Source organism: Neodiprion pinetum, chromosome 4 (assembly GCF_021155775.2).
Source record: "Neodiprion pinetum isolate iyNeoPine1 chromosome 4, iyNeoPine1.2, whole genome shotgun sequence".
In the NCBI taxonomy this organism is placed as follows: domain Eukaryota; kingdom Metazoa; phylum Arthropoda; class Insecta; order Hymenoptera; family Diprionidae; genus Neodiprion; species Neodiprion pinetum.
The window spans coordinates 38,568,105-38,594,983 of record NC_060235.2 but is presented as its reverse complement, the minus strand read 5'-3'; the positions used below and the strand labels follow the sequence as shown (position 1 = coordinate 38,594,983).

General features: G+C 40.3%; 2 protein-coding genes and 1 long non-coding RNA gene across 4 annotated transcripts; 1 reads left to right on the top strand and 2 right to left on the bottom strand.

Annotated features, from left to right (window-relative positions):
• Positions 1-1,551: 1,551 nt before the first annotated feature.
• Positions 1,552-2,822, bottom strand: LOC138190941 (uncharacterized). Its single transcript, XR_011177067.1, has 3 exons — positions 2,763-2,822; positions 2,287-2,688; positions 1,552-1,827 (listed from the first exon to the last, which is right to left on the bottom strand). It is a non-coding gene; the product is annotated as an uncharacterized lncRNA (long non-coding RNA).
• An 8,940-nt stretch (positions 2,823-11,762) lies between these two features.
• On the top strand, positions 11,763-23,631 carry Nost (Nostrin). 2 transcript variants are annotated; one of them, XM_046624738.2, is made up of 8 exons: positions 11,763-15,131; positions 19,315-19,403; positions 19,475-19,554; positions 19,635-19,759; positions 20,039-20,515; positions 20,849-21,178; positions 21,764-21,916; positions 22,012-23,631. In XM_046624738.2, exons 1-8 carry the CDS (start codon positions 13,479-13,481, stop codon positions 22,435-22,437), a joined length of 3,333 nt encoding a protein of 1,110 aa, XP_046480694.1. In that variant the 5' UTR covers positions 11,763-13,478; the 3' UTR covers positions 22,438-23,631. The 2 variants fall into 2 exon arrangements, with proteins under 2 accessions (XP_046480694.1, XP_046480695.1); XM_046624739.2 differs by having other exon boundaries at positions 11,769-15,131; positions 20,051-20,515.
• Positions 23,002-26,744, bottom strand: LOC124218227 (pancreatic triacylglycerol lipase). Its single transcript, XM_046624748.2, has 6 exons — positions 26,058-26,744; positions 25,771-25,874; positions 25,374-25,681; positions 25,116-25,214; positions 24,803-25,048; positions 23,002-24,678 (listed from the first exon to the last, which is right to left on the bottom strand). The coding sequence occupies exons 1-6, from the start codon at positions 26,541-26,543 to the stop codon at positions 24,605-24,607; spliced, it is 1,317 nt and encodes a 438-aa protein (XP_046480704.1). The 5' UTR covers positions 26,544-26,744; the 3' UTR covers positions 23,002-24,604.
• Between the last annotated feature and the right edge of the window lie 135 nt (positions 26,745-26,879).

The following is a 26,879-nucleotide window of genomic DNA, read 5'->3' as shown; positions in this document are numbered from 1 at the left end:
CAATAATAGATGACTACCTGCATCAATATACGAGTATGATCTCTCGGCGATCTCGGTTTACCTAAGAGTAAACGAAAGCAATTGCGTGCCATACATATTTGCATCGATGCGGTAAAATTTCAAATTCACAGCACAATAATGTTTGCATCTTTTCAACTAACTTTTAGTCAAAAGTGTAATATCACACAATCCCAACAATTCTAAAAACAATTAATCTACCGATTCTTTAGTAACGCTTGCCATACGCCATGCTCTATTCTTCCGTCAAAGTTTTTACAATAACAATTTTTAAGCAGCAAAGTTGAACGTACGACTAAAATAGAATGAAAAGAAGGAGAGAGAGAGAGAGAAAAAAAAAAGTGATCAACTTTCTCGATCTATTGCACAGGTAGTGAGTAGAAGATTTACGCGCGTGGAGTATAGCTGCAACATAAATAAATTAATATCAAAAATCGAGGACACAAATATATGAAATTCTGAAATTTGCGCTTCCGCGATAAGTATAAATATTCGCGAAACGCATATATTTCGAAAAATCTATCCCTCTTACAGCGTTTCCGTTTGAGTGATAATTATCATTTGGATGATAGTTTTTTATCAACGTTTTGTGTCGAAACGATCGTAGAAGCCGAATCCACCCGTTCGTATCGAGGAATCCGTATTGACCAAACTCTCCAATCTTCCTTAAGATCGGTAAGAGATGAGAAGGTGGTAGGGAGGAACAGCACTTAGATTGTAGGTCACTTGCAATGGATATGGAGGGGCTGTACCCTTCTGGTAGCGACGATCTAACTGGACATACACAGTAGGTTTTCCAGTCTCTTTCTCCTTCGAGTTGAATCCAGGTGACGAATAGACCGCCGAGTGTCCACTACTATATACTTGAGATACATAATAAATTAGTTAAATAATTATAGTTGCGACACGGCGAGCGTCTGCTTTGATGCCTTGCCACATACGTACATCCATGGCATGGACAGACACTGTGCGCTCATCATTATCTCCGATCAGCGAAGTACTTTTTCGTTTTGCTTTTTCTTTATAAATATAAAACTCGGTTCGGTTCAATGTGTACAATCCGTCAGTGGCCAGTGGACTGCAGTGTGTTAAACTATGTAGTCAGTATCGTATTGCATGTATGTTAAATAAAGCAATCATGACGACCGTATCAAATCTGAGTATTGACTTGCTGTTTGTTTGAGGTAGCCCAGATCAGTGCTTGTTTGTTTAATTAAAATTAACACCATGTCTACAAGTTCGCTCTTCTACAAGGACAAATATGCGGTGAGTATATTTATTTAACGCTATTGCAGATCCAGAAGGTTTAATACGTAATCACCTATGCGTATTGCAACGTATGCACATCGCGTTACATACATGCGTACCTATATTCAGCTATTCTTTTATATCCGTATGCAGGCATGACTTCATGTGAATCACCTGTCCTGCGCAGGCATTAATTGCTAATTACGCAGCAATCAACTGCCCACACTGGACAATTTAATAAAAATACAAAAAATGATAATACTGAATTGAATGAAATGAAATGAAATACGAAATACACTTCGTGATGCATTTATTGCTTTATGTTTAATTCTTTCGATATAGAAACAGAAAGTAGATGTATGTATATAATTAGATACACTAACAGATTGATACCGCATGTAGAAATAAAAATAAATTTTCTTAATCGGCACTAAATGTTGATCAATCCGTTACACACGCACCGTATTCGATGCATCGCGAGCTCGCAGGTTTCGTATCTGTTGTTGTTTATTTTTTCCCTTTTTTTTTCTACACATCATGATGTCACGTGGTGCCGTTAAACTGAGAAGGAGAAATGATGCTATCGTGAAATTATCAGCTATAATCTGTTGCCTAAATATGACTACGTGCAGTACAAGTCGAATGAAAAACTGGACATTCCTGTTCGACTGTTGCAATGTTGGTTAAAATTTATAAATAATTATAAATCGAACTTTCGTACGGTGATAATAATAAATGTATAAAAATTGCACACACTTTAGTCGAGTGAAGAAAAAAAGAAAAGAGCTTCAGGGATAAATATATCTGTTATATATGTTTCTTAAAAAAAAATTTGCCAAACGAAGGAAAAAAAGTGCAGCTAACCTACAGAAACAGGTTCGTTTTATTATACGTCATACACATTGTATATATATATATATATATATATATATATATATATATATATATGTATATATTATACTTCGAAGCGATGTTCACACAAAGCGTATAATATTTATTAACTTCGAATTTCGTACGTACGGTGTGAATCGGCGCACTCGCACGCCATGACGATTTCCTCTTTCTTATTGGATCTATAAGTGTAATGAAGTGCAGTGTTTGCATTTCCTTCGACGATCGAGGTGCGTCTACGCCTGCAAGTCCATTCCCACGAGTCTATTTTAACAGTACTAAGACCGCAGCTCTTAGCCTTATAGCCTGCTTCACAAACGCAAAGTTCAACCGGCTTCCACTTCCTTGTCTTTTATTTTCGTTACATAATTATACAGGGATCGGATAATAGATTAGAAGAATTACGAACGTAACGCGTGATCGTGGTCTAATACAAGCCTGATAATCGAAGGGCCCTCAGGGGTGAAAGTCTTATGTCAGAGGTTTGCATCTTGTTTTATTATACTGGACCACGGCCTCCCACGCAAACGGCTGCATATAATATGAGGAGAGGAGTAAAACAAGAGGGATACGCATATTAATGTGTTTACATATATTATACGTACACAAATTGGCACGTCTTCCTCCGCACGACGAGCACACACGTGTGTGACATTATAACAGTCTGTAAAATTTATTCAGTTATTATACATATGTATATGTGTAATGTGTACATACGGATGTATCTCTTTCTTGTACATATAATATATATATATATATATATATATATATATATATATATGCATACTTACAGATAGGCATACAATAATTACGTAAACCTAAATATCATTTCTCTTTCGAACTCCGACTTATACATATGTTGTAAGCGAATACGCGTACAGTAATCAACGCGATATATTAACTTTTAGCGTGTTTTGAAATTCGATAAAAACCGTTCCATCTTTAAGGTTACGATTCTCTTTCATTTTTATAGATTCCGCGTTGATTGTGGCCTACAAAATTGTCGCCGTCGCAGATTCAGCACAGATTTATAATATTATTGCATTAAATCGACTCGTTACTGAAATATCACAGTTCGCACAGTGGCGAAGATTTTTTTCCTGTTTATCATTAAAATTACACAATTTAATACAGAGATGGTGCTGCAGAGAGATGTTCCGGGAACATCCCAGCTAATTAAAACCGTTTGGAAAGAATCGTTAAAGCGGCTTAACTTTACGATTTGCCATTCCGAGTTTAATTCCCAATTAAAATGACAATACCGAATATTTCTTTGATTGGCTTCCGTTAATTTTTTATTTCGTTTAAGCAGAGGACAGGGTTTTGATTCTTTCAGTTCCGTTATGTTGAAACAATAATCGAAACGCATGTCTGACTTCGTGATTAGTTGAAGTAAATATTTCCGAAATAGTGTACAAGACTATACTTTCCGTTCAAGAGTATCGTAAACTTCCTATGATTGTGAGCGGGTTATTACCAATTGAGCAACGCGATAGAACTGTTTACGAAACTTCATCTAGCGATTAAGTGCGGTGTATAGGCGTGAATGCCCACAATAGTAAAGATATCTTATCGCCCGCCCTCGCGCACATTTCGTCTTCGAATGATCCGGAGGTTATTTCGATTCCTCTAAACTACGTAACATCCAACTGTCGAGCGGTAGGAAAGACGAATAAATAGGCATTTGTAAACCTGCACGGTAATTTATACCAAATTTAAAAAAAAAATTATTCTCCCCTTATTGCTTTACCAACGCAAGAAAAATACCATCAGCTTTCATCGAGACGATCAGACAGCGGTTTCATATGTTTTTAGTTCTTGCAATAAACTGGCAAAAAATTCATGTAATTCATGAGCCAAATAGTTGTACAGTAATGTTCATTATTGCCTTGAGATTACGGCTAACTTGTTTGCGGTCCGAAACAAAATGCGAGTTTCGATTCTATACGAATTATGTGACAATGCCTCCCAATCTCTCATATCAACTGCACAGCCGGTCACTGTCATAAAATTCGTATAGAATCGAGACTCGCATTTTGTTTCGGACCGCAAACAAGTTAGCCTTAAGCTCAAGGCATTAAGGGGGCTTTCCAGTGTGACAGCCCGAAAAATCGCTGTTTTTCGCGATTTTTTTTTTTAAAGAAAAAATAATCTAATCGGTCTGGTTTTTTTTTTGTATATTAATTGGGTATTGAAGAATACAAAACAATTTTTTAAAGATCGATTTATTTATTAATTAGTATCTATAAAAATGATGAAACAATTGTTGCAGAAAATGCACTTGGATGTGGTGGCCACATTGGGGGTCACAATTTTGATCTGAGACAAAAAACACAAAAAGATTATTGATCGGTATATAATTGGCTTTCGTGCTATGGAAGCTTTTTTCTTTTTTTTTTTTTTTGCAAAAATGGCGCCGGTTTGAACAAAAAGTATCGATTTTAGCATTTTTTTTTGGCAGTTTTTTTTACAAAAAAATAGGAAGATGTCAAAAAAAAAAAAAAAGCTTCCATAGCACGATAAACAATGACGTTAAGAATATTGTGTAAAAAATTCAACTCGATAGCTTTAAAACTCTGCCCTCCAAGTTGGCCACCGTTTTGAAAAATGCTGTTTCGAGAAAAACGCGTTCAAAGTTTCAAGTGAGGAAATTTTAGGTAAATCGTTTACTTACGGTCAATCAGCGATGCCAGGTCCATACAATATCCCTTCTGCTTCTTCGAAAAGATCGTGCTCAATGGATTGTTCAATCCGACGAGCTGTCCTCGCCTCTTTGCTATCCAGGGACGCCCGGCGGTTTGCTTGGGTGATGCGCGCATTCTTGTATTTAGCGGCGAAATCTGCGGCGCTCGGCCCTATCGTGCATCCCATCGTCTCCAAAATTTTTAAAATTGGGTCGTAACCTTCATTGAAGGTGCACACAGCACACTGCGTAGCGATTTCTACTATCTGCTTGCCGCAGAATACGTGCTTTGGGGCTAGTTGCCACACACAGTGATTGAAGCTCTCGTTATTATTTTGAGTGTTCGCGCCCGTACATCGTTCTAAGAGATCCTCCGTTGTTAGATCATCGTAAATCGGTTTTAAAACTTGTTGTACGTCTTCGTCGAGTGCTGGTGGATGGGTGTACTCCTCTCCTGTGGCCTCGGCCTTGCGCCATTCGCACCACGAATCTTCTCCCGGAGGGCAATACTCATGCTGAGGATTTTCATCAGTTGAGCTTTTGTGATGAAATGTAGCCCATATGGCTTTCCTCATATTTTCCACGGAATTGGAATTTCGACGAACTGCCAAGCCATAATATTCCGAGAGATTTGTCAATAATTTTAACGTCAATTGCGCTCTTTTCGGTTCAACAGCAGTGTTTTTTGTTTGATTTTTTTTAGTTTTCGGAGAACTCGAACGAGATCCTTTTTTTTTCGGTTCACTCTCCATTGCCTTGTCTTCGATTTGATTTTTGGCCTTTTTTAGTTGAACTAACCTTTTTCTTGCTTCGTTTCCCCTTTTATATACTCGCTTTTTCACGTGCAAAACGCATTCCTTTTTTTTTACCGTCAAATCGTCACCGTACGGCTTGGCTTCTAATAACATCTTGAATGTTTTTGTATCGCCGTCTCCTATATAGAAACCGTATTTCGCGTTGTGCAATTCTTCTGATCTCTTGAATACTTCGATTATACCGTCGACTTCCATTTTTCCCGCGCTGCCTTCGTGATTGACGTTGCATTCGGATTCATGCGTCTCAGACCACGCCTCGTACTCGGTTGTTCCCTCTTGTCCTTTCCAGAATACACAAGCCTTGCAGAAGCTTGATTTGACAGCAACATCCAAAACTTTGTTGGTATATTTTCCAATCACGGACACGATACCCATGCGCGACGTGAAACCGCGTTTCGACCACGATCCATCACCGGACACCGTCAGAATATCGCCCCGATTTTCTGCTTCCAAAGTTTTTTCCTTCTCTTCGGTACCTGCTTTTTTCACGACGGCCTCGTATATTGATTTCGCTGCAATCTGCAGGATTTTTACGATTCCATAATAGGTGTTATTATTGAAGTTTGCAGTTAAATCCATCAAGGCGATAAAATTTCTAATGCCATTTATGCCGATGCCGACCAATCGCATGACAAAGCAGAAACGACGATTGATTTCATAAGCATTTTTTATCAAAGGACAAGAATCTATCTCGGCCGGATCTGGACACGAACACTGAACACAAATTTTAAAGCCCAATCCGCGAATCGATTTTTTAAAAAACTTCACGTCGCTATTACACTTTTTGCACTTCAACAGTTCCTGAAGAGCGCCGAAAACCAAAAAGAACTCCAAAATCACGTAGCTAAACGTTTGATCGATTCGGACTTCAAACTCTGGACTCTTTTTCAAGATTTTTGCTGCCGAAGTGCTCGCAAACGTTAGATTCGTTTCGATATCGTGTCGATTTGTTCCCTTGAAACCACCGGATCTTTTTCGTCTATTTCGCGGATGTCCGCTTCTCGAGCCTTTTCTATCCTGCCACGCACATTCCTCTTTCGTACATCTATCCATTTTGAATGTCGAAATCGAACTGAACGACGAGCAGGTAGGACGTACATGAACTTGGCTCGCTAATTATCGAAAATATGAAATCGGACTATTGCATAATTTGCCGTCAATTAGCCGGAAATTAGTCACGCCTTATTATTTTGTCGCACCCAATTAAAAAAAAAAAAGCGGATGGCGTGCTAAATTCTAAAGACATCCGGTTTTGTATTTGAAAATTGAGTGCGACAAAAACAAAAATTCGACGACTAATTTGCGGCTTATTTGCGGCAAATTATCAACCTAATCAGAATCACTCATGGTGCTCGCTGTGCGTTATTTTGGTAGTTGGCGGGCTAAATTCTTGAAAAATCAGAACGCCATCCGCTTTTGTTTTTGAAAATTGAGTGCGACAAAAACAAAAGTTCGACGACTAATTTGCGGCTTATTTCTGGCAAATTATCAACCAAGTCAGAATTACGAATGATGCTCGCTGTGCGTTATTTTGGTGGATGGCGCGCTAAGTTTTTGAAAAGTTAGCACGCCATCCGTTTTTTTTTTTTCAAAATTGAGTGCGACAAAAAAATAAATTGCGCGACTAATTTACGACTAATTAACGGCAAATTATGCAATAGTCCGAATTCACATTTTCGACAATTGGCGAGCCAAGTTCATGTACGTGCAGGTAGGAACGAGACAATAGAAATAACAGTCGCACGGGCAGACGGCCGACGCGGCAGCTGTAGCGCTCCGTTGCCTTCTACCAAGAAATGCTGTACAGTAACCGAAATAATCTGAATTTCGGCATGAAAATTTCAGGGAATATTCGGAAGAGTGTATACTATTCGATAAAGCAAAAAAAAAAAAATCGATTTTTTGAAAATTTCACACTGGAAAGCTCCCTTAATGAACATTACTGTACCTATTCGTCAGTCAGTTGTTCACATCGTAATAAAAATACCTCTATTTTTTATTCAACTTACGAAAACCGTGTCAAAATTTTCCATTGCGAACCGTTGCTTCAATCGTATAATAACATAATACTGCATATATTATTATTCTTGATTAAAATGTCGAGAAAAATATTTTACCAGGTAAATAACACGTGGGTACAGGTAATTTTTAGACTGTTTACACACGTCAGGAGTCTGCGGAATATATCACCTAGGTATAATTTCGTCGCGAAATTAAACGGTGAAAAATTCTGCGGGGTTCGGTGTGAGTTAACTGTTTGGGCTTATTGATCACTATATAGTGAATCATGATCACAGTTACACAGACGTGTATAAATTATACCATCCAGCCAAGTTGATCCTTGTTCTGATTTCCTTCGTCCATGATACGACATGCAGGCTTCTTTTTCGAAGAGATCAGAGACCCTGACAATTCGAGTCAGTCGAATAGTGTGACCTTGCAGCGAAGACCAAGCGCTTATATATATATATATATATACAAATCTACCTAAAAAATGGCAATCTGATTTTTCACATCTGTTATAATAATGGCGACGTGATTTATCCTTCGAAAGAAAAAAAAACAAAAACAACTTGCACAAAGTCGTAAAAGCCTTCGACTGTATTTCAATAATCGCGTACAACGCAAAATGGCGAGACGAACTTGCAGACAAGGCGGCGTCTATAATTTTAACCATGTTGCAGTTACGTACGTCCATCCATACGTCGCGTACACGCATAACGCATCTCCATTGCGGCACGATACGTACGTGGGTTAAGCACGTCGTTGCGGAGGAGGGGGAATTCATTGTGAAAGATCCCGGTTCCGGTTCCCTGGTTATTTCCGGTCTGTCCTTGTGTACGTCGCTCGTCCGATACCGCTATTTTAATAAAGTATATGTATAATGTACGCCTGCTGCGGACCGCCATCCATGGCTCTGCACGTGTGATGCGTGGCTGAAACCATCGCATAATAAAGACACACGCATGCACGGCCAGTATAAGGCACAAATACCTATTCGCATGCTGACTTGTGTGGATAAGTTTTAACATGCGAGAGAATACTCTGCGTTAAACTGCGCTGTTATGCCTATACCTAACGTCTGGAAACGTTCCAATCCTCATTTTACCACTCGCTTTGAAATTAAAAAAAATTCAAGTCATGTGACCATTGATGAGTGAAATTGACTGTACGAATGGGACTCACCAAATGTCTAAATATGGTGAAAATATCGTTTGAAACTATCCACAAATGTTATATGCGTCAATGATGGTAAATACGAAAGAAACAAAATACTGCGTTGTGAGAATGGATCTTGGCAAATTAGATCAGTACATGCTAAGATACCAACAATTTGAGAAAAGATTTTATAATTGGACCGTTCAAAGTGATTGTACTCTTGTACTTTGTTTTTTATCTCATTACTTCTAATGTTTGCTGAATGTCTGTTGATTTTATTCACCATTATAGAGATCTCCAAGGATCGCATGAAAAGTATTTTACGCACAGTTTTCTTCGTAGAGCATAAAAATAGATTTTCATTAATACGGGACAACAAATGTTCGTTAATAATCACATTCGCTCGTTATAACTGTATTATAATGTCTGATTTTTAAATGTATTACAGACAATTTGTGGGTGTCCGATAAACGCGCAATATAAGCCCAAAAACATTAGAATCCAATCAAACATGCGAGAGTTTAAATATTTTCAACGTACTAATTAAGAAACCATTCGTTAATTCGTTTATACCTTAAGTTGTGTTATTCGAATTTGCTCAGATCTATCTCCATCACGCAATCGGAATATTAATTGATTCGGGTTTACTACCATTGGCCAAATATCATCACTGGACATTCTTTGAACATTTTTTTTTTTTTTTTTTAACTTTTTCACCAACTTTTAATTCAGACAGTACGGCTCATTTATCTCGTCTACTATACAGTAATCTAGGTTTCATCACAAAATCGAAATTGAGGACAGTTTTCACAAAAATTACTTGAATATGTATTTTATGTACTGGGATTCTGGAGAATAAAAAATAAGTTTTTGAATAAATGACCCTGCACCAACGAGTGTGCAGCAATTTCGTGAAACTTCATAAACGGCTGTCTCGAATATCTTTACCGCAAAATGTAATATACTATAGCTTCGCGATTTTCACCGTTTAAGTGATGTGGGTCTTTTAAAATTGTGCCAATGTTCACCTGTAACCCGCGGGCGAAATCTTGAAGAGAAAGTAATTTTCGCCCGACCGAGGGTTAGATACCCTCCCGAGATGAACCTAACGGTGTTTATAATGACGGATCGGTTCGTTGACCCAATTACAGCGATAAATATCGCGTCCAAAAATGTGAGAGCACAGAGTCTAACACCTGTGCCTTTTTCATACTCGAAAGTACATACAAGAAAAAAAGAGAAAAAGCACCGACAACTAGGTATAACTTATATACCCGTGTGCAAAGTCTAGTCGAGCAATTAATTGTAATCGCAAAATCTTGAGCGTCGGTTTCACTGAAAAATTTCTCCATTTTATCCTATTCTGTTTTAATAATACCATTCAACGGTTCTGTGCCTAAGTATTCTCGTAGTTTGCTTGTTCCCACATAAGAATTATACACCATGTGTCTACATGGTGTCTCGATATACGTACCCTTGCTGAATCCGGCTCTTGTATATCATACAAGATTTTTTGTACTATTGCTCGCTTAAACCGGACACAAAACACGTGAAGGACTTGCAAGCATCTTTTCTTCTCCCTTTTCTCGTCGTGTGTACGTATGTATACACATAGAAAAAGAGAGAATAATATCCACCATATATTATAATATAATTTTGTGTTGTGCTCTTTCAAGTAGCACACGTTGTAGAAATTATTATAATGAGGCCGCGTCCCGCCGACTAAACGAGTCTTGAATTTTTTTAAAAATTTTTTTATTTCCCTCTCTTTTTCTTCTTCTAGTTTAACCGACAGGGACTTTCCGTTTCTAAATCGTCGCCACTCGTCGACCAGTTCGATGTCTGGATTTAAAGGTATTGAAAGTACCTACGTACCACTTTGGAATTAGACAATTTACACCTGCATGGCGTCGATCGGTCTGCAAATGTTACTGCCCTCAAAAAGTAAATAAGATCGGTCCAAAACCGTGCTTCGGCCTCTCAAAGTCTGTAATAGACGGACGTGCCGCGGAGATGATGTCCTCTGAATGTGCCTTGGAATTTGCTGCCTCCCGGACACGGCTGTCCCGGAATTAGACGACAGCCGCGTTGCTCCTTATTCTCTATTTGTCACAACTCAGTCAGCCTGCAGAAAGGCGGAATTTTATAAATTTCTCCATTTCTCATGGGATCCGTTAGCCCGCCGGCAGACATTCTTTTCATCCTTATTTGTTGTCTTCGTCTAGGAACTCCGAGCAAAACATTTCAAAGATATAATCTTTTATTATAAATTATGTTATATTCAATTCTGAACTTCGGGATAATATGTGAAAAAGGAGGGAAGAAAGTACCTCGAAGAATATCGTAGCAAAGAAAACGTCTCTTGACATAGCTAATGAATATATATTATATAATAGTAAAAAATGGGGGCAAAAGCCGATTTTCACGAAACAAAATTCAACGCTGATGGGTATAATATTTTCTCTGATTAATTGCGTTGCGTTCTGAAAGTGAAAAAAAAAAATCAAAAACTAACGAAAACTCTTCCGAGATGTTGCAAAACCACGAATCCTAATTACCGTTCTCCTCTCACCCACTAGACACGAATTAGTAGATATACCTATACAACCAGTGGGTCGTAAGAACATTCGAACTGGGGTCAAACCTGGATCGTGCAATCGTTAAAAAAAAAAAAAAATAAATAACGTATAAAAATTAATAGCAATTACCGCAGTGTCTTGAGCGAACAGCTCGCCTATCGCTCGTGACAATTTAACGTTCGTTAACGTTAATTTTCGAACTTGGGCGGCAGCGTGTTTCGACCTACATCGAGTGGCATGCATCGGGTTGCAGCGTCGTTGCATCGCGGTTTCGAGGATCGGTTCTCGACGCGGCTGCGTAGATATCGGACAATACATCGTCGGACCGTTTATCAGGAACGACTAGCAGCTACATATGCCACGCGCAGTGTGCCCGAGTATAATAGTGAGTCTCTGGTAGTGCGGTTGCAGCTAAATATAATCACAGAAGAGTATAAGAGCAGGCCCCCCCGCCTAGAGTTGCGCTCGCATTAGTTTTCGTCCCGGAGTTGACTCTCCGCGTCTACGTCCCTACACCCTGCAGATCTCGGTGACTCTTTGCTTCGGGAGTAGCTTCAGTCACCCTCGGGATTTCGGGAGTCGCGTTTAAAAGCCGACAAAGAACTGGAAGAGGGCGGGACTTTTAAACTTGGCGTGTGCAGAGGCCGCGGCAGGAAATTCTCTCCGCAGTTGTTAAATGATCGTAACCGATGATCATCGCGGGAAATGCGAAGGGTCCCGGTACAGGCCGAGTTGCAGCCGTGAATAATCGTCGAACGTGAAACTTACGCCGCTCCGACAGTCTCGAGTGTATTTTAATTGGAATGACACCAATTTCGGTATACGCGACGGGTTATTTTAGCACAGATAACGCCCGAGCGTTTGTTCAGTTGTGTAATTCGAGGTCCCACGCCTCGTCTCTCGGTACTCTGATGCGAGCTCGTACCTAACAACCTACGTAAAACGTGAAACACCAGTCGTGTTCCAGCGGCGATCCTGGTTTCCGCGGTAGTTTTTCAACCGCGATATTTCTCCCTAGAAACGGCCGCCTGAAACAGGTGCAACCAACAACTTTATCACGTTATAAATGTGCGCGTTGTTAATACGTTGTATCCGACTTGCGAAACGATCGAAGAAAAGTAATTGGCTCGTAGTTACGACCGGGATCAAGGTCGCTACTCGCGCCTGATCTCGCTATCTTGAATCTTGCTACAGTCGTCTCAACCGCTCCACGGAATCTCGATACCGACCACCTGACGTCACTGCCTCGTGAAAAACATCGACAATTCATTTTCCACGAGACGATTACACCGAGGTTTCGGACTGCGGCGACGATGCGCGAAATCGTCAGGGATCTACAGCGCCGATTCGATTCACGAGAAGACGGTTACGCTAAATTCTCCACATGTTGGCGACAATTGTGATGCTTGTCCGGAAAAGAATTTTGAGATACGAATGTCGAGTAGCCTGGAGGAGAGGTGAAGGAGCAAACGTTAAGCAGAGAGAGAAGAGAACGAGCGTATTGTTTACGTAATACAAGCCGGCCGACGGGGAACCGATGTTATGAGTTTGATACGTTACGAACTCACTACATTCGCAAAAAGTGTCGTGTATGTATGCTTGTTGAGTTTCGATTCTCCGCCGTGTGCGTCTGGATGTTATAAGCGGTAGTTTATAGACAGGTATGTGTTTATCTGCAGCCCGCTATGCTACACGGGTTAAGTTCGAGTTGAGGTATTCAGCGATCGTACATCTTACCGCTGCAGGTGGGTGATATCGACGGGTATCACGGACGAGTCGAATTTGCAAAAGAGAGAAATTTTCGCGAGACAAGAGCATCGACGATATAAAAACAACACAGACCTGGTACTTGCATCCCTGCGAGGATAGTCATCGGTGCGATGAACGAGGTGACGAGGAGGAGGAGGAGATAACGCTTGTTTACCTTGGAGAAACAAAGAAATTGCGAAAATTTTTGTGTACCCCGAGATACGGTCGTCGTCGTTGTTCCGATGACGAGCCTACGATGAAAGTCGTTATTGCGAGTTTGCGAGAGGTAATAGGGGAGGGGGGAAGGGGAGGAAAGGAGGCCAGTTTACACAAACTATGAACGAAGTTCGACAAGTTTGGACGTCGATTAGATCCTCGAAATCGTCAAGATCGTCGATGACGGAGACCGTAGACCCGCGTACAACCTGGTACGACTTACCGTCTCCCACGATTGTTCACAGCCGGGATTTTGTCGAGTCGAAAATGGAGCCACAGGTGATAACGAATCGCCTCGACGTGCTGCCGAAGGACGCGGAGGTGCGGATCGTGGAGGAGGTAGTTTATCAGAACAACGTCGAGGCGGCTTTGAACAGTCTGAGCAAGGTCTGTGCGGAGCCGTTGAAGGCGGACGGAATCGAGTTTCAAGAGGTTTCCGGGGCGGAAAAATCGACAGGTGGAGAACGCCGGAGACACAGTTCGAGCGTCGAGCTTACAGCGACGACCTCCTTGAAGGTCGACGATGACGGAATGCCGAGGATAAGCTTCAGCTTTTTGGGCGCGGACGAGACGGCCTCGAGGACTCCGGATGTGATCGTGACCCGGAGCACCGAGGAGGTCGTCAACCCGGAGACCCCGGAAACCAACGACGATCCGGTGACGCAGGACGAGCTTTACGACTTCCCGAAGAGCACTGCGAGCGCCGAAACTCCACGGGAGGCTTTAAAAGTCCAGAGTACAAATGGGAAGGAAAAATCCCCGAAAAGGATACTCGAGGACGAATCCGCGGATGTACAGGAATCGGTGGTGCAGGACGAATGGTACGACGTTCCAAAGTCCGTCAAAGCAGCCACCGTTGCCTCGAAGGACGAGGATCACAAGCCTAACACCGACTCATCCTCGACGTCGAATCGGATCCTCGAGGAGTCCGAGGTCGACACGCAGGCGTCCGGGACGCGGGACAGCGTCCTCTCGAATTGCGGATCCTCCTCGGACCTCGAGAGCGTCGACGGTCCTCCGGACGCGCAGCGTGGCATCCGGGAAAGACGGATGAAGAAGCAAAAACGACGGATCGGCAAGGCCTGGGGGAAGATGCGGAGCTGGTTGAAGGAGGAGAAGACGAAACTGGGCGACGTCGTGACGAGACACGCCAAGCTGCAGGCCGTTGGTGCGATGGGCCAGGACGGTCCGGAGCTCGAGCGGCTTCAGGGTCAGACCGGGTCTTACGACCTGACCAGGCAGAGAAAGTTCGAGGCCGGCTCGATGCCCAGGGTCGAGGAATTCGGGCTGTCCTCGGTATCCGAGGAGGGCCAGGCATCGGAGACCGACGTTGAGGGGTCGAGTCCGTCTCGATTGGACCGAAGTCCGGAGGAAGACTCGCGCGGATCGCCAATTGAGCCGGATAAAAAGATCGGTGGAGAATCATCGCCGTCGGGAGAGGGAACCGGGCGTAGTGGCGGCGTCAAGCTGACGATTCCGAGCCCGTTTCACCTCGGTAAAAAGACTAAAAGTACGGAGAATATTTTGATCGGGACGAGGCTGAAATTCGTACCGGTTTCGTTCAGTATGGACAAGCTTTGTTCGGACGGTGAGAATGAGGAGAATAACACCGCGGCTGCCTGCAATGAGTCGGACGTCTCAAAGGATCAGAATGTCGCTGCTGGTACCGGATCGGGAGGAAAGGCTCCGGGCCTAATCAGGCGGAGAATGCTCGGGTCAATCAGGGGGCTAATGGCGTCCACCCATCTGTTGCAAGCTCACGAAATAGAGGAGGTAATGGGTGTAATCAGGAGATTGTCATTAACCGATTAACTAACTCAATTTGTCCTTCAAATGTCAAGCGACGTTCTATCGCGTTGGGCAGAATAAACTTAAATATTGCAGTCTTTCAGGAATGTTCGGTAATGTTCGTCAATGCCTTAAGCTTCCGACTACCTTGTTTTCGGTCGTAAACAAAATGCGAGTTCCGATTATATGCGAATTATGTGAAATGACATCCAATCTCTAACGTTGGCTGCATCGCCAGTCATTGTCACATAATTCGTATAGAATCGAACTCGCATTTTGTTTCGGGCCGAAAACAAGGTAGCCAGAATTAGAGGTAGGCATTAATGAACATTACTGTTCATCAATAGGTTTTCAGTGACTCGCTATTTTTTTTAAAATCAAAATTAAAACTAGTTTTCTCTATATATATAGAAATGTCACGTGTCTATGATCAACGTATCGAACGTATCGTTTGCTTCTCCTGTCATTTCCTTCGCTAATCACTGGCACATAAGATTTGATTAGAAAGGAAACTCGTTCCAGTATTGATTCCAAAAAAAAAAAAAAAATAGTTATCCACAGGGAACCTATTAATGATCATTACATGTCGCAAATGAATGCGGATAGCGATCTTCATTTAGTTAGTTAACAGTCACGGATAAATACAAGCGTTACGGTTTAAATGTAGGTATATTGGCGAAGACAGGTAGAGAGTCCGAGGACGACAGGTTGCATATTTACATCTACTTATCTGCGCGTCACGGTTTTTTGGTAATACGTAACATGCATAGATATATACATAGGTATGTTATACCTATATGTACATATACATATAAATGTGGGCGCGGGTGGAGGTTCGGTTTGTAGAATTTAATTATTATGAAAGGTCAGTCAACCGTTAGAACAAACGTTACACATTACTCATGTTCGTATATGGTAGTGCAAATAGTGACGATGATCGTTCGCTGGTCCGATCTTACTTGGTCAGTATCGAGCTGGCAAGGCAATTGCATATCGGCAAGAAAGAACGCTTCGGTCAGATAATGTAAGTGGAATATCGTTTCGGTGCACAAGTTTGGAGAACAATAAAAAAAACAAAATAACGTGAATGAAAAAAAAAAAAACAATAAGAAACAAGAAACATCCTTCCGCGAATGTTAATTCAAGCAGAGGCGTATATTGTGGGCTGTATTCTTCAAAGGAACATATAATTACACCAGAGCGAAGTGTCGAACGACACTCTCAGTCTGTGCATGGTGACACCAAAGAAGAAGATCCGCAGTCTCGTTCGGGATAAGTTTGAGATTTTGTTTGTTTGTTTTCTCTCGCACATTTATTCCGAAATTATTCATTCGCAAATCACGCGCTGCGCATATCACAGAAGTTTTAAGTATCCAATTGAGTTTTTTTAAAAATCGCGCGGTGTAGTGCCGCGGAGTGCAACCGTTTGTCATGGAAAGTGTGGGAAAGTGGTGTAGAGAAAATATATCTGTGTTCGTACGCAGGCAGGCGCACGTATACAATTTATACCACGCATACATATATCACACATACATACGCGTACGCATCATCCATACATTTATAAAGGCATACCTAGAGCTGTTGGTATACATGTACAAGTATATGTATTTCTCCTTGAACCTCCTCGATCGCGTGATGATTGTCTACGCAGTCTGCGGACAAGACACGGTTTGGCGTTAGAGAAATTCTCTTCGACGTTGTACGTACGTGCAATGCAAAATTAAATGAAAAGAAAGCATTTCAGGAATCACGCGTCCATCTATGCACCTAGTACGTTTATGGCTGTTCGTTCATTCCGCGAAGTCGAGCGCCCGATTTTTCTACGTCGACTCTGACATGAAATAGCAAAATGCTATAGATTCGTCGCGAGACTTGAACACTCGTATGTACGTATGATAAATAAGCACATAGAATGGGTAAGTTCGAATTAGCTGGAAGGTAAGAATCCTACTTCCGTAGGTACATAATGATAGTACGGATATCTGAGAAAGGCTTGTGGTAAGATTTACAATTCCATTAGTCCCCGGCGAGTTCGTCATAGGATACAGACTGCGGGTCGTTATTTTAACGGCCGCATAGAGTGTATAGGAATATAAAATTTTCTTTGAAAGTGCACCGTTAATTTTGTTCCAAACAAAACCAGCAACCATAATACAATCGTAAACAGTAATTTTAAGATTATAACCGCTGCCGAGTCGAGTGCACTGTGCAGATGTAGAGGATACAAGGTAGTCATGCAGGCGAGAGTCTTTTTCGCATTAACGCGGTTCTTGTTCGAAGAACAGTTTTCTTTCAAGTGACTTACAGGTGTACAATATAATATAATAGTACGGTACACACGCCTCCGGGGGGAGATCCGCCAGAGAGAGAAATCGCTGTACAAAACGGCACGTTTTCTGTTCCCTCGAAAAGCAAGTTTATTTATTTATTTTTTTTTTACGATTACTGCAGAGCTGGATAAACGTACGTGTAATGTAACGCGTAACAGAATCTATCGCATTGAGAATTCTGAACTTCGATATTTTTCGCATTCCGATCGGCAATGCGAATATATACAGGGCTTATACACGTGGAATAACTTATAATACAGTTTCACTCTACGGTAGTAAAACTAGATTTGTTGGTTATAGCTGTTCGCGAGTTATCTGAACCGTGATCAGCCTGCCGTAGGATAGCAGTCACTGTTATACTCCTCCAAAATGCTAGCCAAGCATGACCTTATGCCAAGTCGACGACTCGATCGCGCCCATCGAGCATGAGATGGTATATACGGGTGTAAATATATCCCCGATACCACGTGAGCTCATACGCATGAACAAATAGAAGACCTGGTAGTTAAATCTGGCCAAGGAACTCTTCTGCTTTCGTACGCGGTATCGTACCTGTAAAAGAGTAATTTTATTTTTAAATCGATCCCCGCGATTGGCTCTATTTGATATCCAGAGCGACGCGTGAAGCATGGCCAATGTATCATTGTTATACGTGCAATGTACACACATTGTAAATATGTACATAGTGAAAAGTGAAATTGATTCGAGGCGAAATGTCAAACGGAAGTAAATCGGTAAATGCAACGGGTCGATTAATTTGAGAAGCAAAAACGTGGGCTTTTCTTTTTCCGAAGAGGGGAGGTAAAAACGCGATGGCTTCGCGGGTATATATAACAAGTCTTACGAGACGTTGAAGCTGTTATAATCATCTACCGCAAAATCGAAGTTAGTTCATCGGCTACTTCTTTACATCGATTGGTAAAAGAAATTAAATACACTTTCACGATTTTTGCGACACCTCTTACAACCGTTTAGCTCCAATTCTGGTTAATCGAGAATCGCGGAGGAGATCGGCAAATGTCTTTAATTGCAGGCGCAGCTGTGGTAGAGTCGAGTTGGGTTTGATTGCGAAACCGAATCGGTAAAACGATGTAGACAAGAGATTAACGGAACTGTGATGATTTTTCTTTTTATATTCTTCAACGTTCGATGAATTTCGCGATAACTCGGGTTTATGCAGTCGCTCGCAATTTCTCTAGGCTCTAGAAAATCTAAAGTAACGGTCGTACAATAAAGACAGTGGAGAACGTTTGACCCGGCACGAAATACGGTTACCGTCAGGTTCTTCAGGTTATTCAAGCGTCTCGAGGCGAGGAATCGTTTTATTCCTTTTTTTCTTTCCCAAAGTATCCTTTCGTAAATAGAGCAGTGTAATATCGTGTCTATTCTTACTTGCAACAATAAGCTGAAATTTTCTTCACAGTTTATTGGGCTTTCTTTTTCATTTACTGTTAAAAATCCATCTTGTTTGAAATCTATCACGAAGGCAAGCTTATTTTTTATTATTAAACTAAGATTTATTGGCGATCCAATAATTCTTACTGTTTCGAAAATAAAACTATAGTATTAAACGCTTGGTATTATATGTATACTTTCTTAAATGTAAAGAGAACGTGTTGATATTTATTTTCCACTTTATTTCATAATGCACTAAATTACGATTAAAAAAAAAAAAATCATTTTACACGCGACAAGAAAATGTTATTACACCCAGAGAATACTTTCACTCGTTAAGTACATATATAATTGCAAGAGAACGTACACGTGATACGGATACTTGGTTTTGCACTTCGCGAGTGAAAAAAAATGTCTACGAATTTTAATTTTCTATCTTTCAGGGTGGTCAAGGCGGGTTTGAAGATGTTCGCAGATACGTTAAACAGGGCGGTGATTTCTGCAAGGAACTCGCTGCTATTCTGCACGAAAGGTAAAGCTAAATTTTTTCGATAATCCAGCTTGCGAATCTAAGATTTAACAAATTACCTTTTATTCGCAAAGGGCCGAATTGGAAGCAACGTATGCAAAGGGACTCAGCAAACTGGGAGGAAAATTGACGAAGGCTTGCTCCAGGGACCAAGGTATGTACGTGAGAATTAGCAGAAATTTAGAATTATTTCAAAGTGCAATGATGCTAACATGCTATCCAAAATCAATTTAGGTGGCAACAGTGCAGGGGGTGTAAACGAGGCTTGGAGATGCATCGGGGAAGAAATGGATGCAGCTGCCGAAGCCCACAGGGTATGGGGAATAGCGCTTGGAGAACAACTGGCGAAACCATTGAGGGTAAAAAACGATTCTATTCGTTGTCCTGCGTAATTTATTCGGACACAAAAATCATTAAGTGTCATAATTTATAACGACGGTGAAAGTGTGGTAAATTGTAGAAACGCAATGTTGCAGAGAAATAGAATTGAGTAAAAAATAATTGATCTTGAATAGGGAAGGCAATAACCGGGCTGCGGAATTATTCGGAGATCTTTCAATTGGCTGCAGCGATTTGTCTCCGCGATCATTATTATGTCTTTATAGGTATATACACATACATATAGGTACATGCAATAGTTCAATTTTCAGGTGGGAGTTGCGGAAGCTCAAGGGCGATCTAGAAAGGTGATCGAAAATTCTGTGGACAAGTCGGCGAAGTCTTTACAGGAGTGGAGGAACGTGGCGGCGAAAAGTAAAAAGCAAAGTTTTGCCTGCGCGAGAGAGAACGAGCGTCTTCAGGACCTCGCGCGAATACAGTCTATGAGTCAAGGGCAGCAGAACAACAATAAATCGTCGAATCATCAGATGACGGAGAAAGAAGCGAACAAGCTCGAGACCAGGAGGAGAAAGTCCGAGGATGCTTCGAGGAGAGCTGACACCGAATTTTACACCATAAGCGTCAGAGCCGAAAGAGCGAGACTGGAGTACGAAAGCACGATACGAAAAGGTGCCAAGCAAATGGAGCTTCTCGAGGAGGAGAGGCTGAGCGCACTGAAAGATCTGGCGAACGTCTACTTGGCTCATCTGCACGCATTGTCACCTCGGCTCCAGCAGGTGGGTAGATATTTTCTTTCGACGATAAGGTAAGTGTACCAGTTATTGACCCTGTCCCAATTATTGACCTTATTTGGTTGCATCTGTTTGATCCTTGGTTCTAAAGTTACTAAAAAATAAATTCGTAGTGTATAACAGTCTAGCAATTGGTTTTAGATATCGAGAAATTCACAATTTGTGCCGTAAATTTATAATTATGATAAATAAAAGGGTCAATAATTTGGTCTAAACGTGTCAATAACCGGTACACTTACCTTACATAGGTGTATACCCGCATTTTGTAAACGCCGGAAAAACTTGAACAGCTTCAATATTCGATATTTGAATTTGCAGAGCGCCGAGCGTCTTGACGCGCCGATTCACAGCTGCAACGTACTTCAGGACGTTGAAATCCTGAGGAATCTTACCCGGAGAATAGACAACAACGAATCTACGAACGCTGAACAGTTGTTGCCCGATTTTTACGCCGAACACGTTACGTTGGCGATGAACCGGGAACGGAGAAAGCAGGCTTTGGTCAGGGTGCTGCATCTGATCAGGCAAGATTTAGATCGGGAAAAACGCGGAAGGGAGGGTTTGGAAACGCTCCACAGAGCCTTCATTACAACACCAGCATTCGCTGCCGACGAAAGTACGCAGAATGTCACGGAGAAACTCCATCACGTATGTCGTTATTATCTATTCGTTATTTACCGTGACACGTGCGTGTAATTATGATCGTTTTGCGGACCGTTTGCGAGAGCCAGTTTCTCAAGAATTCAGCTCGGTATTTCGCACTCGAATTTTAATATGCAATTGACGTTTTTACGCAACAACCTTCGGATCGATAGGAATATCTGTAACGGATTGAAAGTCGATATTTTTCGGACCGGCCTTGCCTTTTACTTATAATATGTATTAAATATACGCGTTTGTACAAAGTGCAGGCTACACGTTGTATGTATTCATGAAATTATATCGGGGAAAGAAGTAACGGCCTTGCACGTCACTTCTCAATATCGTAATAACTTGAAATGTGTGTTTAAACATGCGTATCTACCAGGGTATCTTAAAGATTTATGGACACGTCTCTCTCCACAACTTTTTTACCTCGAAAATCTACGAGGTAGACAACATTAAAGTTTCCTCCCTGGATAGTAAATAATTGATTGGAAAAGTAAATTTCCAAAAATCTCCTGACCGGTTTATCGTTATTTCAGGTTGATACAACCCGCGAAGAAATCTCAAATAACATACGTATATTTACAGATGCGGTCCATGCTTACGTACTTGGAAGCTGCGAGGTATAAAGTTGGGGGAGCGCTCTCGGAAATCGAAGGCGGAAAGCGGGGAAAACATCCCCTGGCACAACACATCTTAGTATCAAGAGACAGACAGGGTCTACAACAGAGTGTTCTTAAGGTCAGTATACACGTATAAAAATGAAAAATCATATCTAGCAATACGCTGTATCGTACGGATTGAGCGAAGCAGCTAATTTCTAAAATTCTTTTCAGGTTCCGAACTGGGTGAGAAACGAGTCGTTGGAACAGCTGCAAGAAAATAATCAGGACGAATTGGATAACCATTTGTCGAAGGATCGGGAAACGGACAACCGAGATTGGGCTGACCGGACAGCCGGTGATGGTAATTCGGAAAACCCACCCGACGAAGAGGATTTCAGTGATTTTGACGAGTTCAGCAATCATTCCGAGGACAATAACAACCAAGATATCGAATCGACCAATATAACGGTGAAAAATAACAGAACGGAACAATGCAGAGCGATGTACCAATACGCAGCTAACTTGAATGACGAATTGAGCTTGATCCCTGGGGACTTGATAACCATTCATGAAAAACAAGCTGACGGCTGGTGGGTCGGAGAATGCAGGGGTAGAACCGGAATATTCCCAGCGACGTACGTTCAAGTGATCCATTGAACGACATTTATACGCGTAGAAGTAGTATACGAGATGGAGAAATTCTCGATGATTATTGTAGCTACACCTTACAGTCACCTAGTTAAAAATAACATTTTCGAAACTTGGCGTAAGCGACATTATATTTATTGGTCTATATGTATATGTACAATATACGTATAGGGAAATAATAGAAAGCTTTCGTGACGCGAAGTTAGCATTCGTTCTGCAACTATGAATAAATCTGAATAATCCAGTCTCAATCATCATAAAAATATCACAGGACAATTTTATTCCAGTCACTATACAGATATTCGAGTAGCTAATTTTAATTTATACGTATTTTATCAAACAGTCCGATGATATCAATGACATATCTTTGCTCTGTCGTATATCGAATATTTACATATGCACAATATTATTTTATGAAATTCAATGATGCTCGGATTTGATTATTTCTTTTTTTTTGCTCATTTTACACTCCGATCATTGCAGAAACGTGCTACCTTGTGCGTCATCATAAATCTGTTCTGCGCGGTGGTAATTGTACGGGATTTGACATCACCGTGATATTTTTCCCGGTGATTAACGTCACTGAGTAGCTTAGGCAGAGTGCAAATTCATCTGGTTGGAAATTAACGCTGATTTCAATTAAAAACGGCATAACAGACGTTGGGTTTAATGGACGATAATTAAAACAGCGATTTTTAGTGATAAAAAGAAACGAATTTACGAACGATTACGGTATTAATATGTCACATAATATGTCACTGGCGTATATATTTATCCTACGCAAATATATACAATACATATTCGATAATTCACTTAGCATTGCCATGTGAATGTAAAAAAAAATATTGTAATTTAACAAATTAATTACAATGCACAGTTGCAGTCACTAATTAGTAACTACAGAACCTCACTTGATATTCCATCAAAGGTTGACAATAATTTGTATAACAATAATATAATTATAATAATAATTGTAATTCGTTTAGTATGTATATGTATACGCGGTTTAAATACATGTAACGTAAAAGACAAACTGAACCAAAAAATATACTGTATATAATAATTAAACGATAAAAGAAAGAGAAAGAATAATGCGAAATTTAATTGTAAATATTCTTAATGTAGTGTGATAATACGTGGTTATCTAAGATGAACAGGCATGTTTTTATAAAGTAAATCAATAAAAGCATTTATTTACCGATATGTTCGATACGTGCTCGATATAATCTTGGATTTCTTTCCTTGGTCGTTAATTCACCATTAGTGGTTTGATTCCCATTTCAGATCGTTTTTGAGTTGAACTCATTCTTATCATCAGCGGTATCACCTAATAATCATAGCAGGAATATTAAATCACCTAGCCAAGTTTTTCCTACCGATCAATATGATATGAAATATTAGACTTCTGCTTCTTTTAAACACTTCCAATTTGAACACATGAGTCATCGCAAGATGTAAATTTCGTAGAAGATATAATAGATAAAACTATCACTTACTTTATAAATGTTCACCATGATAAATATTAAAAAAGGACGTTCTCAATATTTAATATCATTTATCATCTATGGAACAGTCGAGGGAACTACGTTAACACTTATTTCATTTTATTGGTAATGATAATAATTGGTGATAATTTTGTTACTTACGCAAAGAAACGCAAGCATTCCAGAAATCAAGCAAGAATGTAGTAACTGCTTTTTCTATTTTACTTATCTGTTCGTTGCATCAATCTCGTCTGTCGAGATGGTAAGGAACACCGTTATAATTTTTTATAGGTTTGATAAATGACCACATTATATTTTATATTTTGTTCGACTTTACCTTATATTTGATTTAGCTTGGTCAATAACTCATTCTATTTGCACACAACTTTTTTACTGTAGATGCGAAAACGTTATAGGAGAAGGAATATCTAGCATGCCATTGATGAAGAGTGGAATGCAGGGTTGAAACTTTAAGGTTCATTGTGACTACAAGGTGAACCAAAAATGATACATGTTTCGCGATGATTGCAGGAATGAAATTTAATTATACGAACTTTAATATATGATTGTAATACATGGTTCTTTAAACGGTCGTCAATTTTTGAAATGCATATCAAGGAAAGCATAAATCTACTTGTATTTCTCACATGGTTGAAACTTTTCAAATTCTTTCTCCTCCCAAAATATTTTCATCAATCTTCCAATTGCCCAGCCAGATCTTCTGCGAGGTAAGTCAGTTGATTCTGATTAATAGCAGTATCACCCACTGAATATAAATATGCAAAGAATAAATCAATTAATGGATAATCGATTAGTGAAAAATTGCTACTGTTGTTTGCGATATTCCACCAATGAAAGTAATTATCTCTCATCTGAGATTCAAAGCTTACCACAAAACGGTGGATGTTCGGCAGTAGCAACATAAAAGATGCCTCGTTGTGAATAATCCTCAGCTCTGATGCCCATTTCAGTACAATTGTTTGGACCACAAGTTTGGCTCAAAACTTTCAGAGCGCCTCTGTATGTCATGTCCCAGGGATGTGCCCAAAAAGTGCAATTATTCGTTACCGCAGAGAATAATGATTCTGTTAGATATGCGTAGGAGCGTCCATGGCTGCATATTGTTTCTTGGATTTCTTGAAGATTCATTAAGGTATCAATTTATTTGTTAGAAAGAAATCGCCTTTGGTCTGCTCTACTTACTCGAGTTCGAAATAGGTAAGAAGTTAAAAAAGGAAGAGCCCATCATCGAATCACAACCCGGCTGCTTCATGCCACCATTTGGATAAAAATCAACATGACCTGAAAATAACATGCATAGCATTGAATTACCCTTACAAGTTGTAAACATCAAATTTTGTATCATATAATTTGAGAAGCAATCTTTCAGTGGTATATTGTTACAAATTAACTACACAATGGTTATAATTACAAAAGCATTCGAGAGTCTATAAACCAGACCTATCGGTGTCGGTAATCCGAGCCCTAAGTGTGATAACAGACGACCGTTTGTATGAATAATATCAACAAAGGGCGCGTCCGTTCTATCCAATTTCATAGCAGGATCTTTTGTAGTAAAACATGGCTGTGCAGGATCTAAACCAGTTACTCGTTGTATTAACCAGTTTTTTTGCACAGGATTAAAGTTATGACATACAAAACCACAAATGTGAGCCCCCAGGCTATGGCCCACCAAGTGCAGCGGGCCCCATTGACTTGGGTGTATATTTCCACTAGCCAGTGTAGTGTTAACTATCTGTCCTAAAAATCTAAACAAATTAAGAACATCAGTTGCACTGCGTACCTATTTATTTTATAATCTTAACTCAAATGACATGGTAAGTACTCAGTGACAAACCTGGTGATTTTGTCTCCAACAATCCTGGTATTTACAACAGCCTTGTAGTAATTCCAGGAGTTTCCTCCAGCACTCCAGTCAACAACAATTACATTAACGTCATCCTAAAAGCAATTGGATTTGGAAAGTGAAGTTTAATCGATAAACCATGTGGTAGTAGAATATAACACGGTTTGATTTACAATTAGATGGTTTGTGGAAAAGTGCTGTGATTTACATTGAACATAATAAAATTGCGCGTGCAGTTAACAAGGGAAGTCTCATACATTTGAATGATCATTACTCACCCACAAAAGGAATGCATCTTCCATAGTTTTAATCCACATTTCATTGCCATGAGACAAAAACCCATGAACAATGAGAACAGTTCTTCGGTTTATTTGAAAGTCTGTCCATTCCAAGCCAAATTGCCTTCCAACTAAAACCTCGACTCGATGGCGTTGCCTTCTCGATGACAAGTAAAACTTTACATTCAAATTGTCACAATCCTTGCAACTACCAACAAAAAACCAATGCAGAGTGCTTGCAATTGCACTACCCAAACCTAGACAATCTACTTTGCTCAACCGAAGAAAATTTGTTTCACTCTCTGACGAAATAATACCAGAAATATTGAATCGTTCACGAGTAAGACTACTAATTCCATGCCAATGAGATCTTACTAAGCTACCGTTTTTTATTTGTACTGAACTGATAATTGTAGCACTGCAATTGTTGTTAATAAACAGCATATATGACACAATACCGAAGATAATTATGCTAAACGCACTCATGTTAAGGTCAGTGTTGCTCTTGACGGACTGACCACGATTGATGTTTTGTTTATCTAGAAGGAAATATGCAGATAAGACGGAAAGCTATGATGTGATACACTATCCACGTGAATGTTGTCATAATACCACTGGAAATGACTCAACTTTTAGTTTGTCTAGTTTCCAGGCTAATACCATGCACAAATTGACATTTCATCAAAAGAGTAGACCTAATTTAGGGAAAAACAAGCAAATACCTTAATTACTATTCACGACTGATGAAATGAATCATAATGAAAGAATGTTTTGTATCCAAACCCACCATCTAGTTTATTAGTTTATAATGTGGGACATTAA